Source organism: Pithys albifrons, chromosome Z (assembly GCF_047495875.1).
Source record: "Pithys albifrons albifrons isolate INPA30051 chromosome Z, PitAlb_v1, whole genome shotgun sequence".
In the NCBI taxonomy this organism is placed as follows: domain Eukaryota; kingdom Metazoa; phylum Chordata; class Aves; order Passeriformes; family Thamnophilidae; genus Pithys; species Pithys albifrons.
The window spans coordinates 59,680,261-59,697,599 of NC_092497.1; the positions used below are offsets into that span (position 1 = coordinate 59,680,261).

Below are 17,339 nucleotides of genomic sequence, written 5' to 3' on the forward strand. Positions count from 1 at the left end.
GTATTAAATGTACATTGAGTATTTGCTTCCTGTGAGTGATGAGTTCATTCTTTTGAGAGTGACTGTAAAGAAAGTAAGTCTTACATTCCTGGAACTGACTGTGAGTTTAGCAAATGTTTTTTGACTAATTTGCACATCCAGTAATTTTTTAGCAATATGTATCTATGTCTCTTTTATATTCCACAAGAAGAAAAATAATTTTTGAATAAGCAGCACACAGGTTGTGGCTGCACTACAGTCCAGAGTTGCAGTATGGAAATTACTCATATGTGTGGTTTCAGGTCTTCCGTGTTGTGACTACGTGTTTATCAGCACCAGATGCAGGTGTTTCAGAGCTGACAAGTGTCTCTGACCTCCAGTTGTGCTGCATGTCTTATTTGTATATCAATTTAGGGAACTCTGACCTGGGGGAGCAGTATTAGGGTACCATGGGAAACCTGGTTTGGGATATTTTCTGATTCTTGGAAGGTTGAATCTGCAAGATTAGTGGTCTGCTAACACAGGGTTTAGGAGAAAAACAGCTTCTAGTTAACTAGTTATCCATTTCCCACAGATGCAATTCCTTGAGAGCTGGTGTTTTATTTGGATTTTTCTGTGGTCTTAGCAGAGTAAACACCGGAAACCAGGGTTGGTCTCTTCTCCCAGGCACTCAGCAATAGGACAAGGGGCCATGGGCTCAAGCTCTGCCAGGGGAAATTGAAGTTGGAGATCAGAAAGAACTTCTTTCCAGAGAGAGAAATCAGGCATTGGAATGGGCTGCCCAGAGAGAGGGTGGATTCCCCATCACTGAATGTTTCTAACCTGAGATTGGCCATGGCACTGAGTGCCATGATCTGGTAAAGGGACTGGAGTTGGACCAAGGGTTGAACTTGATGATCTTGGAGATCTTTTCCAACCCAATCCAGTCTATGATTCTGTGATTCTTAAACAAATGTTTCAGGTCACCAGAAGTGGAAAAGAGCTGTTGGCAGCTCTTGTCTGGAGATACTGTCAGCTGTGCTTATTTGATTAAATATGTTGATTGGACGTTATTATCTTAGATACTATTATGTCTTCCCTCATAATGTAGTTTAAATTAGGAAGGTATGTTTTTTCAGAATTGGAAACTGGAGAACAAATCTAAGCCTGAAATCTCTTCCAGTCTTGTATGGGTTTTTGAAACAGTGCTCTTAGGCTCCATTCAGTCCATATTCTGGAGGTTTATGTGTGCGTTTAACTCATGATGAAGTTATTTCAGGGTTTAGGCATTAATAGTTGCTCTTTGTCTCACTGGACATTTTTCTTTTGGTAATTGTCTCATCAACCTTGTTCTCTTTTCAGATGTGGTGAAGAGCCTGTGTTTTCCCCTGCGTGGTATATAGTGCCTTAAAAAATGGGGTTTGGAGGTGACCTGAAGTATTCTCATGATGCTTTATTGAAACTGCAAGACTGGGAACTGCGACTGCTGGAAACGGTGAAGAAATTCATGGTAATGCGAGTGAAAAGTGACAAGGAGTATGCCTCCACTTTGCAGAACCTTTGTAATCAAGTAGATAAAGAGAGCACCTGTCAATTGGATTATATCAGCAATGTGTCCAAGGTAAGTCTGAAGTATTTTGAATTTGGAATATTCTTGGATGTAGTGAAGCTGGGTTTGATTTTGGGGTTTATTGTGGGTTCCTTTTAGTTCCTCAGTGAAATATACAGAGGTTGAGCTCTAGTCTTGCTTTGAAAATAATGACTGAGCTAGACTCCATCCTGATTTTTAAAATTCATTATTTTACATACCTAGGTTGAGCCTGCTACTTTGTTTAGAGTTTTGAAAATTGAGTGTGCCATAGTAAGCTTTTCTTTCAAGACAGTTAAATAGGAACTATTGTTTACGTTGTATAGAATTTGTGACAGAAATAGAAAAATGCCAGGAAACCAAGTCAAAGCCCAGCATTCCAACTGTTATTCACACTGCAGCATGTGTTGTAAAAACAAACCATTAATTTAGGATGTTTCTCATAATTGTGAAGTTATTTTGTGTCCAATTTGAAATAACTGTGTTGACTTTTTGTGAAGGTAAGGCTGTGCTTCCTACAAATAACTAATTTTTCAGATTACTGCAAGTCCAGTAAATGCTCTGATGAAGCAGAATTCCTTTATCTCCTATTTGAAAGTTTTACTCCTGGCTTGGACTACCCCCAGCAAGAGAAAACTACTTGTTTTAATGGCATATTCAGTTCTTGGTCCGTGTGCTTTAGCAGTGGTTGCACAGTCCCTTCAGTCTGGCCTGAATCCTGATCTTCTCTCTGCAGGAAAACACCCTTTTTGCATCAAGTTAGATTTTAGACAAAGCAGTTTTTATGTCTTGGGCTTATGTGGTGGCTGCTTGAATCCTATCACTGGCGTAGCTTTAGGAACAGGAGTGCTCCTTGTGCAGCAGCACAGATTTATTCTGGATTACAGTGACAGTGTGTGTGGCTTGGGAGCTGTGCTGGAGTAGCTTCAGCTGCCCCAAGAGTAGCACTGCTCAGTGTTTATCTGTAACATTCTGTTGTTGCTTCCCTCCCCGACAGAAATTCCTGCCTTGTCAATTGAAATACTGCCCTTTTTCCCTGTCTGTGTGTTTTGGTGGTGTATCTGAAATGCTTGTCACCCAGTTATGTTTCTTACAGTTTGTTACTGATGTTGCTGTTAAAGTTGTGATTGTTTCAGTCAATCAATGCTGAAGCATTTTCATTAGCCCAAGATCACAGAATTGTGGAATCAGTTGGGTTGGAAGAGTCCTCTGAGATCATCAAGTCCAACCCTTGATCCAACCCCACTTTGATTACCAGCTCATGGCACTCAGTGCCATGTCCAGTCTCACCTTAAAAACCTCCAGGGATGGTGAATGCACCACCTCTCTGGGCAGGCCATCCCAATGCCTGATTACTCTCTCTGGAAAGAACTTCTCCTTGATATCCAACCTAAACCTCCCCTGGCAGAGCTTAAGCCCGTGCTCCCTTGTCCTACTGCTGGTTGCCGGAGAGAAGAGACCAACCCCCACCTGGCTACAATATCCTTTCAGGGAGTTGTAGAGAGCGATAAGGATGAATGATTGAGAGATGTCATGTGTTCTTTTCAAGCTTTCTCCTGTTAAATACCAAAGTTTTGTATGGAATTATTGGTGATGTGACTCCTGCTGTTGCTGCCCCAGCTGAATTGCTCTTAGTGCCCTTAATGCTGCCTGAACTATCTTGCAATTCTTTCAGGCAATGAAACAGTGCAGATTATGGCTAGAAGAGTAAAGAGGCATTGTCATCAGAGTATTTAGCATTATAAGGTATAAAAACCCTTAGCCTTTGTGCAGGTAGCTCAGTCTGAGATGGATCATGTTACAGACATGGGCACTTCTGTGAGCAAATAACTTCAGGAAAGCCAAAGGTTTGACTTTGACCATCTTCTTTTTGGCTTGAAGAGAGGCCTGTGTGCCACATTTTGAAACTGTGTTTTGGACATAGACATTCAAGTTGTTGTTCAGCATTATTTTTCTTCCTTTTTACTTTTTTTTAAACTCGTAAATTGGTGCCATTTTTCACTTAAGTCATGTCCTTTATTTCTACATCTTTATAAAACAGCAAAAGTGTTTGTGTGCTACTGACAGATCTTCTGTATGGGCTTGCCTTAAAATTTCTCTGACAGCTAAGAGTTCAGCCTTATGTAGTGACACATTTGCCACTTAAAATGTCTAAATTATTGATTATTTTGCTCATTGCATTCTAATTCAATTTATTTTACTATTTCATGATGCTTTTTTTTTCTCTTGCTGACATTTTACAAAGTCAAAGTATGATGCAAAACTTATGGAACATAAATCTAGTGTCTTACATCCCCTAAAATGTAAAATGTCTGTTTTGGTATTATGTGTCATCAAAACCAAATACCAATCTGTCCCAACAGCTCTTTTGTCTTTGATTATGTCAAAAAATACAGTTAAACCCAACAATATTGTAGCTTATTGCATTTGATGGCTTATGGTTATTTTCTTGTGGAAGAAAATGCTTTGCCTTTGCTGCTGCCCCCACCCAGCTGCTTTTCTGTCCTATGAAAATCTCAATTTTTGAAGCATTTTCTTTTCAGCTTTTCCTAATTTAAAATATCAAAATGTCATCATACAAAGCACAGAAGTCCAACTTAACTGATACTTCCTCATGGAAACATCAGTTTCATCTTTTCTTGATGGAAAGAGGAATGTAAAGAACAAGAAAATATGCAATATTTTTTCTTTTTTTTCAGTGGAAATGGAAATTTTTGCTGTGCTTCTCACTTTTTCAGGCTCTTTTGGTGAATTGTAGACTGAGTATTGTTGACAAATCCTTCTGTTGTGATTTTTCAGGGTAGTTAAAACAATACTTGTGAGTAATAAATCACCCTTAAAAAATGGAGGATTCTGACTACATTTTGACCTCTGAGAGCACTTTTATGAACTCTTCTGTAACCATAAGGGCCGATCCTCTCAGAGAGGTGTTTAATGATGTTTTTATCCTGTGCAGCTTTGCAGTGTGGCTTCTCTGTCATTTGAAAAGTGTTCTGTAAGGGAGAGGTGAGATGGTTTTCAGCCATACCAGGAAGGTTTAGGCTGTGACCTGTTACAACACCGCACCTCTGGCAGTCGAGATAGCTCCGTGCCTGTCTGTGGGGTATTTACAAGCTACAGGAAATGCTAAAGATGGTTCAAAATGAGAGGGAGTTAATTGTCTTTTGTTTTGTTCTCCACAATCCAGTTTGAGTTGCAGCATTGTCATGGAGAGGTGGAAATATTATGTATATATGTTTGTATATGGGATGTAAGGAAACCCCAAAGCTAATTTTCTAAGGTTTTTATCTAAGGTTGATTTCTGTTTCAACAAGAGTAAGATAAATGCCAGTAAAACCAGTATAGCAGGCTTTTATTTGAGCTGAAGTTTAATTTCATGTTTGCAGCTGTGTTATCTGTAGACTTGTGTCTGTACTCAAAAGTCACACACAACACATTAATCTGTCCTAAAAACTGAGTGACAGAGTGTCCAGGGAAGTTATTAAAGTGAGGATACAGAAAGATGTTGGATCTCTGTGACAGATGAGTCTCTGTAGCACCTTGTGTGTGATCATGGCAGCCTGACTGATGCTGTCAGCAACGAGAAGAAACTGATGGAATGGTCTCCTCTTAAACCTTGACCACGCAAATGCACATTTACTGTGGGGTGTTCAGACAAGGGCAGAGAATCAGCTTGGGCAGAGTGACTGTGCCTGGGAAACGGGAACAAAGACACGGGAACATGGTTGTCAGGGGTGTCGGCAATGTATTTAAAATAAAAAGGCTGTAATCAGAAAAAAATTCTTTCCAGAGAGAGTAATCAGGCATTGGAATGGGCTGCCCAGAGAGAGGGTGGATTCCCCATCCCTGGAGGTTTTTAACCTGAGCTTGGTCGTGGCACTGAGTGCCATGATCTGGTAAATGGACTGGAGTTGGACCAAGGGTTGGACCGGATGATCTCGGAGGTCTTTTCCAACCCAATCCATTCTATGATTCTGTGATTCTAAGGCTTCCTTTAGTGTTCAGAAGTGCTAGGACTGAAGGGTGAACATACAGTATTGTATTTTTGTCTCTGCTGCTTTTTTTATGAGTAAGTTTGAGGTGTGATTTTACTGTTGCAGGAGCATCTCAAATGCATTTGGGTAAGTTTAAAATGATTTTTTTTACCAGATTGTTTTAAACAGTGATGCATCTTTTCCCACAGTTCATATTAATTGTTTGGTTATTTGTAAGCTGAAATAAGTAAGTGCTTTTTCTGTTCTGACTTTTTTTAATAGTCTTGGTTGCTCGTGGTACAGCAAACAGAACAGCTGAGCAAAATAATGAAGACACACGCAGAGGATCTTAATTCTGGGCCTTTGCATAGGCTCACCATGATGATCAAAGATAAGCAGCAAGTTAAGAAGAGTTTCGTAGGTGTTCACCAACAAATTGAAGCAGAGATGTACAAGGTAATTTTTTTCAGCTGTGCTTTATAAATTGATTTATGTAAGTTTAGAAAAGTAATAAATTGAGGGTGAATTTTTTAGTTTTGTTTTGTTTTGCTGAGGTAAAAGTTGTAATGTGTGATCTGTAGAATGCTCAGTTTAAATTTTAGTGATGTCCTAAACAGTTTTTCTCTCTTGCTACCTGACAAGGCAGAAATGGAAAACTTTCTTCTGTATGAATTTCTGTGGACAGATAGCACTGGAAATGCTGTTGTTGCAGAAAGGATACTTCTGTGTGACACTTCTCTGTTCCATCTCTCTTCTCTTTCTCGTTCTGCTCCAGACATTCCTGGGACCAGGGCACTGTAAACTTTGGTTAATGAGTGCTCTTGACGGTCCAGACTGTTTTGGGTGGGGACAGGATTGTTGTCCCTATTCTAAAATATAAATCAAGGGTAAGCCAAACATCGAGGCTGCAGATAAAGCTCTTCAGGGCCTTTTCCATGGCATGTCAGCCGTCCTGCTTGTGTTGGGAGCGCTGTGTCTCCTCGGTGAAGCTGACAAGAAATCACAGTTCCATTCGGGAGCTCTGGGGGAAGTTTAGCTGCAAATGTCAAAAATCAGATTGCTGGTCTGAAAGGTCTTCATAGAGAAGGAAAAGCAGTTTCTTCATTCTTCCAGCAGAGAATTTGGTCTTTGGAGTAGCATAATTAAACTGTAACATCTGAGTAGTGGCAGCACAACTCTCATGGACTGATGAGTAAAAGATTCCTGGGCCATTTATGAGAAGAACTTAAATCTATTCTATGCTTGAACTAAACATACATTAAGTTAAATATTGCTTCCATAATGTGCTAGAATTATGACATCTTCCCAAGGTACTGAGTGTGGGGACCACACTCTTTTCATGTATGGTCAGTAACCTGCCATTATCTCATAAGGGTTCCAAACCAAATAATCCTCATTGTTACTTCTGGATTGGTGGAGCTGAAAATAGTCAGGATGGAAGAAGAGGAAAACTGGTAGTGCACATTAGAAATAATAGAAGTTACAGAGAATTGCAAAAATGGGAAAAGAAAAAAAGATAAGGAGAGGCTGAATGGAGTAAGACTGGTGGAAACTCAGGTATACTTTTAAAAGAGACTATGCAAAATGTGGGGTTTTTTTATTAATAGGTTAAATTCTAATAAAGTCTGTAATAAAACTGCCTTTTAAAATAAAAAATAATGCATATTGAACACTCACCAAATCATTAATGACAAACCATATTGACTTTATTTTATTATGGGCTGCATAGCTGTGGAAATGTTTTGAATGTTGATGAATAAGCTTGTGTTGTTTTTTGGTTTGTGTTTTTTTGGGTTTGTTTTTTTTCCCCCTTCCTGATTTCCAAAGAAACATTTGAATAGCATTCTGGTTGGATACGTTCTCTCATTGTTCACTCACATTGTTTGTTTAAGGGTTTTGTGTACCTTGAACACTCACAGAATGATTCCCTGAAATTCAGAATACCTCACATGTTCCGTGTTCTTATTTCTGCTTTTGTTAATGCATAGAGGTAAAATTCTTAACTGTTTCCCAGGACAGAATCCCAACTTTGTGAACATCAGTGTCTGCACAGTTCCTGTGTTTAATATATGCTGACAAAAAAGGTGGTGAGGTGACATTCATACGTGTCATCCTTTCTTGGTCTAGACATCTCTGCAGTGAGGAATCTTTGAAAGTTCTTAAGGACAGTAAAATACCATGTCTTTTACACACATGTAATAGGACTTGTATCCTTGGTTTTGTTTTCCTTTTTAAGGATTTAAGTTTTACAGTTGATTGATTGGTTTATGCACAGTTGCTGTTCCTTAGTCTTTTGTATGAAGTGTAACATCTAAAAATTCTTTATCTTGCTTTTTTTCTTTCCTTTTTTCTTTTTTTTAGGTGCTAAGGGATTTCCTTCCTATGTGTAGAAGATTTTAACCTAGTATGATTTATAGCATATTTTTAATGTTTTATTGTAATTGAAATGGAATACTGTTTATTATTAGCTTTTTTCCAAAACATATTCTTAATTACTCTGATGTGAATGGAGATCTCTGTTTCAGGCCTTTATGCATTTTTGATTTTGATTTTGCACCATGTAATTTGTAACATGTAATTTGCACCATGTAATTGCACCATGTAGTATCCTGTTAAGATTATCTCAAGCCAATATCCTTATTTCAGAAAATAAATCCTCTTAATTCTCTTTCACTAATGTTAGGATTTTTTTTATATGTTGACAATAAGTATTTTTAATGCTTTTTATATTTCTGTTTTCTTAAAGGTCACAAAGACAGAACTAGAGAAACTAAAATCTAGCTATAGACAACTAATAAAGGAAGTGAATTCTGCCAAAGAAAAGTATAAAGAAGCTGTGGCTAAAGGTATGACTGACTTGAGTTAATTTTGTCTATTTATTAGTGTCTTTTTCAAACCTGTTAAAACTCATGCAATGAAACAGGACGATTTTTTTTATTTTGAATGACTCAATTACAATCAATTGTTGTTAGTATAACACATCAGACTTGTGCCAAACTCAAGTAAAAGAGGAAAATAAGTCATTTACACAATGACTTGGTTTTTTTAGGGAATGATGTGTTCAATCTGCATGGATTTTGATTCTAGTTGAATTGTGCTTGAATAAGTAAATAAAGGAGAGCCTTTGTTCTATTGTGTATTAGAATATCTTGCTAATAACTGTTCCTATGTGCCCTCTTAAGATTTTTTTCCTTTCTTTAGTGAAAATTTAATTGAATGGCAGTGTTTTTCCAAGATCCATCTTTAAGTTTGTATATGACTGTCTAAATAACAGTTAATGTCTCTGTTCTGATGTAGTATAATTATAGTAGCTATCAGTACCGAGAGCAAGATTGTTTCTTTCCAAATTTGTCTAAAATTTGGAGTGGTAGCTGATATGTGAATGTGATGACAAAACAGCAGGAGATAAGAGAAGTTATTTTAAGCACTGCTCAGCCTCATTTTTTTTTCTTTTCTTTTGCTGATGTTCATATTCACTTAAAAATGTAAATGCATGCTCGGCTGTTCTTTTCATCCAGTTCTCTGTCTTCTACATGTACCTTTTAATTTTGTTACTTCGTTCATCCCCAGGTAACTACTTAACATGGAAACAAACAGTATGTAATAAGGAAAATATAGTAGGGTGCTCTGATCTTAGTGTGCTATTTTTATCCTGTCTTATCCTGTCTTCCTGTTACAAGTCTGGTCATTCCTGAAGCACCAAACTTTCCCATTGGAATAGGAGTGTTTTGGCTGTCAGCAGCTGTGATGTTTTGTTGGTTTTGATTTAACTGAATTAATGTTTCTTTAGATAGACAGCAAACACAAACTATTTTTAAGACACTTACCTCCTATGGTTTTCTTTGACCTTCTCTTTCAGGCTTCCATTTAATGTTTAATTCATACCTAATTTCACTTCCTCTAAAATCTTAGTGTAAATCTATTTTGACAAACACCCACATCCATAAAAATGTTGCAGGTTTTTCTCCCAAAAGTTGCAGAGTTGGTTCTCTCCTGTTGCATCCCAGGCTGTGTTCCTGTTTACAAATACTTACCTAGTTGATGAGCTACTGCAGTTGTGTATCAGCTGCAAGCCAGCTGAGCTACTTGAATTTTTTTTCAAGTCATGGTGTTTTCATGGCGTTTCTGAGCCTTAAGTTGTCAAACTGGTCTGGGAAGTGAAAAGTTAAGGAAGTCTTAAAATTGTAATACTTTGTTATTCCTGGCTATCCTTTATTCAGTAAGGAGTGATTATTCAAATTATGTGTTATTAAGAAATACTACTCTGTTAATATACGAACTGGTTCCATTTTTCCGGATTTCAAGAATTACTGGAAACAAGGGAAGGAACAGTGCTTACCAGAACAGTGTGAGGGCAGAACCAAATATGGAGAATAAGCTGAAAAACATTTTGTTAAACAGAAAAAAATTAAGTTCTTTGGACACCAGCTTCTACAAGAAATGTGTTAAAATAACCAGCCCAGTTCCACTTGTGTAAAATGCTGTTCTTAACAGTCTGTTCCTGAAGACAGTGACTGGTCTTGGCTCTCTGTAGCCAAAGGCGGAACTACTCCTCAGGACACACAGGTTTATCTTTGTGTATGCTGAATTACCTGCAAATTCAGGCAGCAACTGTACCAGCTGCTCCACAGGAAAAGAATGAAAGTCACACAAAGTAATGACTGAGAAATGTCTCCGTTTTGCAAGTGTAGTGATTTTGAAATTTAGTGACTTTTTCTGTTTTGTTTTGAATAGCAAAGCCACTTCCTAGTGAAAGAGTAAGTTTACTAGAGCTTCTAGTGGAAGAGCTACAAGTGGCTTTTCAGCTTGTGAAGAGAATTGGATTCCTTTTTCTAGCTGAGTTGTTAGAAGTGAAATTGAATTCTGAGTTAAACACACATGGTAGAGGATATTAACTAAAAAGGGTAAAGACTGGCAACGTTTATACAGTGGAAGTGATGTGATTTTGTGCAGTCAGAAAGTGTTCTCAGGTAAACTTGAATTTCTGTGTGTTATACTTTGCACCAGCTAAGTGGACAATCACTTGGAATTAATGTGTTGACACCCTAAAGCAGAGTTAGAGGTGTTTTCACTTTTTACTGAAAGCACTTAAGAGAACCACTGGAAAGAATAATAAGTGTTAGAGACTGAGTAATGATACTGGTTAGTTAGAGATTTTATTTGTGTTAAGGCAATGGGTAAAGGCAGCTGGTGTGAGTTTTTGGACAGTTTTTTAGTGAGGAAAAGGGAACTGCTTTTTGAAGGATGCAGGAGCTTCACTTTGGAAACCTTTTTGCTCACTACTTGTGGAAAAAGGTGAAAGTCTCTGATCTTCTGGCTCAGAACTGTTGGGGGACCCCCTGCAATGTGTTTCAGAGAGTGCACCACTGAGCCTTGGCTGCCACTGCACCTTGGTCTGGAATGCACTGCCTGGATACGGGCACCAGTTTGTGCTGTCTCAGTCAGGAGTGACTGATTATCCTGTTTGTTCCAGCCCTTACCCCATTTAGTCACGTGTAGCTGCTCCTTTCTGGACCACTGACTACCATGGCAATCACAAATGCAGTCTGGTTGGTTTTTCTTGGGCATGGAGACTCCGGGTGTCAGGCAATGTGCCTGGTGTTGCTTATTTAGTTGATGGTGTTTTGGTTTTTTTTTCAGTCCTTCATTCTTACATTTTTTTAATGTATGGTAAGAGAGAACAGGCTGAGAGGGGATGAAGTCAACAAGCTGAACTAGTCCAGGCATATGGCAGTTTTTGGGATGCTGTGGACAAAGGGATTACAGTAGTCTCTTCTGGACTAGGAAGCTTTGTTTAAAAAGCTCCACAAAGTATGTACTGGGAATCGACAATATATTCCTTTGCAGAACTGGGGCATTAGGGCATGTTGAAGTCATAGGGCATGCAGGGGTCACTGGAGAGAAATGTAAGATAAAATGTAAGATGAAAACTTACTGTTTTTCTGTAATGAAATGGACAGTCTTGTGAAATCTTCCGGGTCTGTGACATTAAGAAAAAATGATGTAAACATCATACAATGCTGAGTCCAAAATAACACTCTCAGAGTGTATACAAGTCTGAGTTTAGAATGCTGTGCTAATCAGTGGTGGTGAGCAACAAGGTAATCAGAATGAGGCATGTTGATGTTTCTGCTGCAGAAAACACATCGAGCCAGAATTTGTGCCAAGTAGAAAAGGCATTGTTTGGCTAAAGAAGTCATAAGGCTTCTGAAATAGTTTCATAAGTAACGTGTTGAAAGTACAAAATGGAAACTGTAGGAAAACTGCTAATATCAACTGTGTTATTTCATTACAGTTTGAACCTCATTTCATTGGATGAGTTGCTTTCAGTTATTGTTTGTTCACTTATTTTTGTTTCTGCAGAACTGTGCATCTATTCAGTACAGCTGGGAGTGTGTCTGTGAGGCTTTCAAAAGCTTTCCTCCTTTATTTTTTTGATTAAGCACTACTGACTACTATATAAAGGAGGAAATGATTATTACACGAAGTAATAAACAATAATTTACCCTTCTTACATATTTAAAAAAATTGAGAATCATTAAGTCTTCAAATTTGGCATGTATTTTTCTAGTTGATTTGGTGTTAGATGTTTAAATCTGAAACAGTTGCTGTTATAGCAATTAATATTGCAAGTTGGTACAGAGCCAGGGCAGCTTTGGGAGGTTCATACTGAATTTTAATACAGCATAATCTTTAGAAAAAAATGCATTTTTAATGTAAATATATTTGTTACAGGTGTTGATTGTATTCTTATCACTAGTTCATTACTGGTTGAATGTAGAAACTATGTTGCAACATTCTTCTATGACATAATGTATCTGAAGTAAATAGTAAAGGAAAAATATATTCATTCTAGTGTATTTAATATCATAATTTCATTTTATTCTGCTACAGCAGCATAAAAATACTATACTAGATTTCCCTAGGCTTGTGTTCTCTGACAACACTGTGATTTAGAGGAGACTAGAAATATTAACTGTGCACTAAGCACATTATACAGCATTGCATCTGCTGGAAGAATATTTTCCAGTCTGTGCAATTCCTGTGATTTAATATTTCAGAATTGGTGTGACTTCTGTGGTCCATATTGAAGTTGCACAACAGCATAAGCTACAGCTATTATAAATAAGGGAGCTGTTAAAAAAGCTTTCATTAAATCAAATTACTGTCCTACTATTCTTTGTAATAGCCAAGTGGTGAGATAATACTTGGTGGCTGGTGCATTCATTCTGAGATGACTGTAAATTTGTTATTACACAGCTACATTTCCTGGTGGCATGTGTTGCCTCTAGTTGTTGGTACGATGAGGGAAACTCCTAGTGGGGTATTTTTTGAGCTTAGTTTTGACTGAAACTCTTACATTGTTAAGGCAAAACAAGTGACACTGGCTGAACTGGTCTGTCACTCACAGAAGTCAGCAGTCTGCATGGATTTCAAATTAATGCTCTGCTGTAAATGTTTCAACTCATATAGGCTACCAATGCTTGGAAGGGATTGGGTTGTTTCTTCTGTGTAAAATAAAGCTCCTAGAGCAGGAAACCCTGGGAAGCAAAGAGAGATCTTGGTGACTTCTTGTGGCGTGTGGGGCCAGCTTGGGCATGTTGTTTTCACTGAACACAGACATGCAGCCCCAGCATGTGCTCTCCTCAGTCCTCACAGACCAGCACTCATAGTTCTGAGAGAATTTTACTAGAGGTGCTTAATAGCTCAAACATCTGAAAACAGTTCAAAAGATTGCACATTCATGTTTGCTATTTGGATGCTATTTATCCTAACATTGAGCAGATACATTTGCTAAACTAATTCTTAACTTCGGAAGTTTAGATCTGGTATTCTGTAAATTTGAGCTAAGTTGTAATAGGGTGGGTTCTGCAGTTGCTGGAAAAGTGAGGCTGAACACTGTAGAGAGTTCAGAAAACAGTATCTTTATGAATAGGAGTGACCGAGTATCAGGAACCCAAAAAGAAGGGAGAGAGAAGGAGGGAGACTAAAGCACTAAGCCCAAACGTGTAAGCAGCCCAGTCACCAGAGAATTACTCATGTAAGGTTGTCTTACCGACTCATAAGTATACACAAATAGTTTTTTCCCCATCAGAAAACTATTTGTTGTTTGAAGTCATGAATTTGTTAAGTCAGAAAAAACCTTCTCATTCTCTTCTCAGAAAGAAGTTGAATGGAGGAGGGAGTAGGTGATTTTATTTTTTGAAGAAACATCCTCATGTAATCCCTTTGCAAGACATAAAGGGAAAAAAGACCTTAGAGACTGAACATGAAGTCCATATCTTCTTTCCATCTCTGTGACTCTGGTCTTGTGAAACCTGTGTTAATTGAAAGCACTGCATTTGCATCTCTTGGTTTACTCAGTGCTGATAAGGCTGATCACCCACTGAATTTCTGAGTTTGCTTCCTGAGACAGAACTAACAGACAAAGCCATCCCAGTAGAAGTTTGCATGAAATGTAAACGTTCTGGCCATAAGTCTTAAACTGGGAGCAGAGTGGCTGGAGAGCAGCCCTGCAGGACAGGGATCTGGGTGCTGAGCACCAGCAGGCTCCACACCAGGCAGCAGGAGGGCAAACCCTACCCTGGGGTGCATCAGCCACAGCACAGCCACATGGTCAGCAGAGGGATAATCCCACTGTGGTTTGTGTTGCTCACCTGGAGCACTGAGAGCAGTTCTGGGCCCCACAGTTTCAGGAGGATGTGACAGTTCCTGAATGCCCCCAGAGCAGGACAGCCCAGCCGGTGGAAGGTCTGGAAGGCATGTCCTGGGAGGAGCAGCTGAGGCCTCTGGGTTTGTCCAGTTTGGAGGAAAGGAGGCTGAGGGGTGACCTCATTGCTCTCTGCAGCTTCCTGAGGAGGGGAATGGAGCAGGAAGTGCTGATCTCTTCTCCCTGTGATGCACTGACAGAGTACATGGGAATGGCTTAAAGCTGTGCCAGGGGACGTTCAGACTTGACATTAGGAAACTTTTCTTTATTGAGAGAGTGCTTGAACCCTGGGCATTGTGAAAGGTGGCCAATGTCCCAGGCCTGTCTGTGTTTAACAGGCACTCATGCAGTGGCCTCCAAACATGCTTTGGTTTTTGGTCATCCCTGAATTGATCAGGCAGTTGGATTAGATGGTTGCTGTAGGTCCCTTCCAACTGAAATGTCCTATCCTGTCCTTCCTGTCTTGTCCTTAGGGAAGTGAAGCTGAGCTCAGTATGGGAATCCGAATGTTTAAAAGTCAGTCACTGGGTAAAAGTCTTGTCACTGGTGTTTTTCAGGGGATCTATAAGAACTATCATGTAAGGAAGTAATTTTCACAATCACCTGTGATATTTAGATGTCTCTAGCATTGTAGGATAAAATACTGAGTTTAAAGAAAGAACTTGGTCAGAGAGGTGCCAAGATCAGTTCAATGAGTAATACAGAATAATAATAACAAAGAAATTCTACAAACTGTGTTTTTCCTATTGAGAAATGAAGACGTGAGAAACTGAAGAAACTACAAAGAAATGCTCTATAAAAGAAATGGAGAAATTAGAAGGTTGCCTGCAAAAGCAGGGGGCAACAGTTTTCTTTTTAAAGAACTCGCTGTAAGTTGTGCAACATATTCTTCAGTGTTGGGAATCAATTAACATGAATATAAATTGATTCACTGTCTTGATATACAAGGACAGGCCTTTTTTTATTCATATCTAGTTTTTAAATCTATTTGCTGTGATTTAAGTGCTTAGTTGTTACTTAAATTCACTTAAGAGAAAGATCATGTTGGGGTCCCACTAGTATTTGCTGTGCTTTCAGTCTGTGATATCAGTTGAGTCAAGCTTTATGGTTCCTTAATGTAAACATATTTTATTGTTTTTAAAAATTGTGTTGTTAGAGAAAACCTATTTGAAAGCCATGGCCAATCTCATTCATAAGTATAAAGAATGTGTTGAGTACCACAATGTAAACAAATAATGTAATGGAGTATTCTTTTCCAGGCACAATTAAATAATGCTCTGTGAAAATGCATGTCTTCAAAGTTGAAATAAATAAGGAAGTGACTGTATCTATTGATAAACAAATGTGGAGACAGCAACATACTGAGAAATTACTTCTGGTTTTGAAAGTGTTGAGAAATATGCAGATAAAAAGATAAATGCAGTTCTGGGAAATTATTTGAAGAACTACAATCCTGAACATTGGGAAATGGGTAGATTACTATATGCATTGAAAGTTTCATAATTTAGTATTGATATTTACCAAAGCAAAAGATTCTGAAGCAAATGAAAAAAGAAGTTTTTTTCTGTCTGAAACATTATGCTGAAGATTTGTGTATTTTATCAGGGGAGGATTGTTGCTTCATTTGACAAAAAAAAGGAAATAAAGGCAAAAGCCCTGAATCTCCCCTCTTCATTCTGTTTTTAAATTTTCTGAAATCAAATACTGTGTTACTCTGGTGAGTTTATAATACAGAAAATTACAAGAACTTAAATTTAAGTTGGATATCAGAAAAACTTCTTTCCAGAGAGAGTAATGAGGCATTGGAATGGCCTGCCCAGAGAGAGGGTGGATTCCCCATCCCTGGAGGTTTTTAAGGTGAGACTGGCCGTGGCACTGAGTGCCATGATCTGGTAAAGGGACTGGAGTTGGACCAAGGGTTGGACTTGATCTCGGAGATCTTTTCCAACCCAATCCATTCTATGATTTTGTGAACTATGAAACCAAGCTTTTGAGCTTTCCATGGAATCTTCCTGTCCTCTCATTAATCCTAACCCATAAGTTCCCTGTTGCCTCTTATCCATCCCCAGGCAGAACTCCATCCACTCCAGCTGCTCCCTCATGTAAAGGGCATCTCTGTCTCCTTGTCTTCCTGGTCTGCCTTTCCCAGGAGTTTGTCACTGTCCCTTGCAAAGCTCCAGTGCTGCCCCTGTGATCCCAACAATATCCCAGCCCTGTGCCTGCACAGATATCTGCCCCACCATGTGTGTTCACCACTCTGCTCTGATGCACAGACACCTGAGCATGTCACCCCAGCATGCTGAGTCCTGCAGAGGATCTGGAGACTTCTTCCATAGTGGTGCCCTTTAGGAACCTCTTTGCCCACCTGCACGTGCTGAAGGTTTGTCACGACGCGTGAGCTCTACAGACACAGTTCTCATGAGCCTTTTTAGGAGCTTTCAGAGGCTCCAACCTCTATTGTTAAATGAATCACTTGACTGTATCTAATTTTATGGTTTTTTCTGGTAGTTTATTTTTTGGTCCTCTTCGTTATGGGTTACAGTTAACAGGTAGTTGTGGAAAGAAGGGAAGAGAAGCAGAAGAAGGGAAGAAGGGACAGCTATGTTTACATTAACAATATATAAACTGTTCTTGTGCAAGGATATTTAAGTTTCAGGAGAAACTATATTCAGAACTAGTTTTTAACACAGTTACACACAATCTTAAAATCTACACATACCAAGCAAACTATCTAACATTACACAGCTATATCCAATCATAGAATCATAGAATGGATTGGGTTGGAAAAGACCTCCGAGATCATCAAGTCCAACCCGTGGTCCAGCTCCAGTCCCTTTACCAGATCATGGCACTCAGTGCCACGGCCAATCTCAGCTTAAAAACATCCAGGGATGGGGAATCCACCCCCTCCCTCTCTGGGCAGGCCATTCCAGTGCCTGATTACTCTCACTGGAAAGAATGTTTTTCTGATCCCCAACTTAAATTTTCCCTGGCAGAGCTTGAGCCCATGCCCCTTGTCCTATTGCTGAGTGCCTGGGAGAAGAGACCAACCCCCACCTGGCCAGAACTTCCCTTCAGGCAGTTCTAGACAGTGCTGAGGTCACCTCTG

General features: G+C 39.0%; 1 protein-coding gene across 6 annotated transcripts in view; it reads left to right on the top strand.

Annotated features, from left to right (window-relative positions):
- The window catches only part of FER (FER tyrosine kinase), a 161,522-nt gene that overhangs the window by 16,685 nt on the left and 127,498 nt on the right, over nt 1-17,339 (top strand). For all 6 annotated transcript variants that reach the window (XM_071579890.1, XM_071579894.1, XM_071579896.1 and 3 more), the window contains exons 3-5: nt 1,321-1,579; nt 5,803-5,976; nt 8,267-8,366. In XM_071579890.1, coding sequence (XP_071435991.1) covers nt 1,373-1,579; nt 5,803-5,976; nt 8,267-8,366 — 481 coding nt within the window. In that variant the 5' untranslated portion in view covers nt 1,321-1,372. The remainder of the gene's footprint in view (nt 1-1,320; nt 1,580-5,802; nt 5,977-8,266; nt 8,367-17,339) is intronic.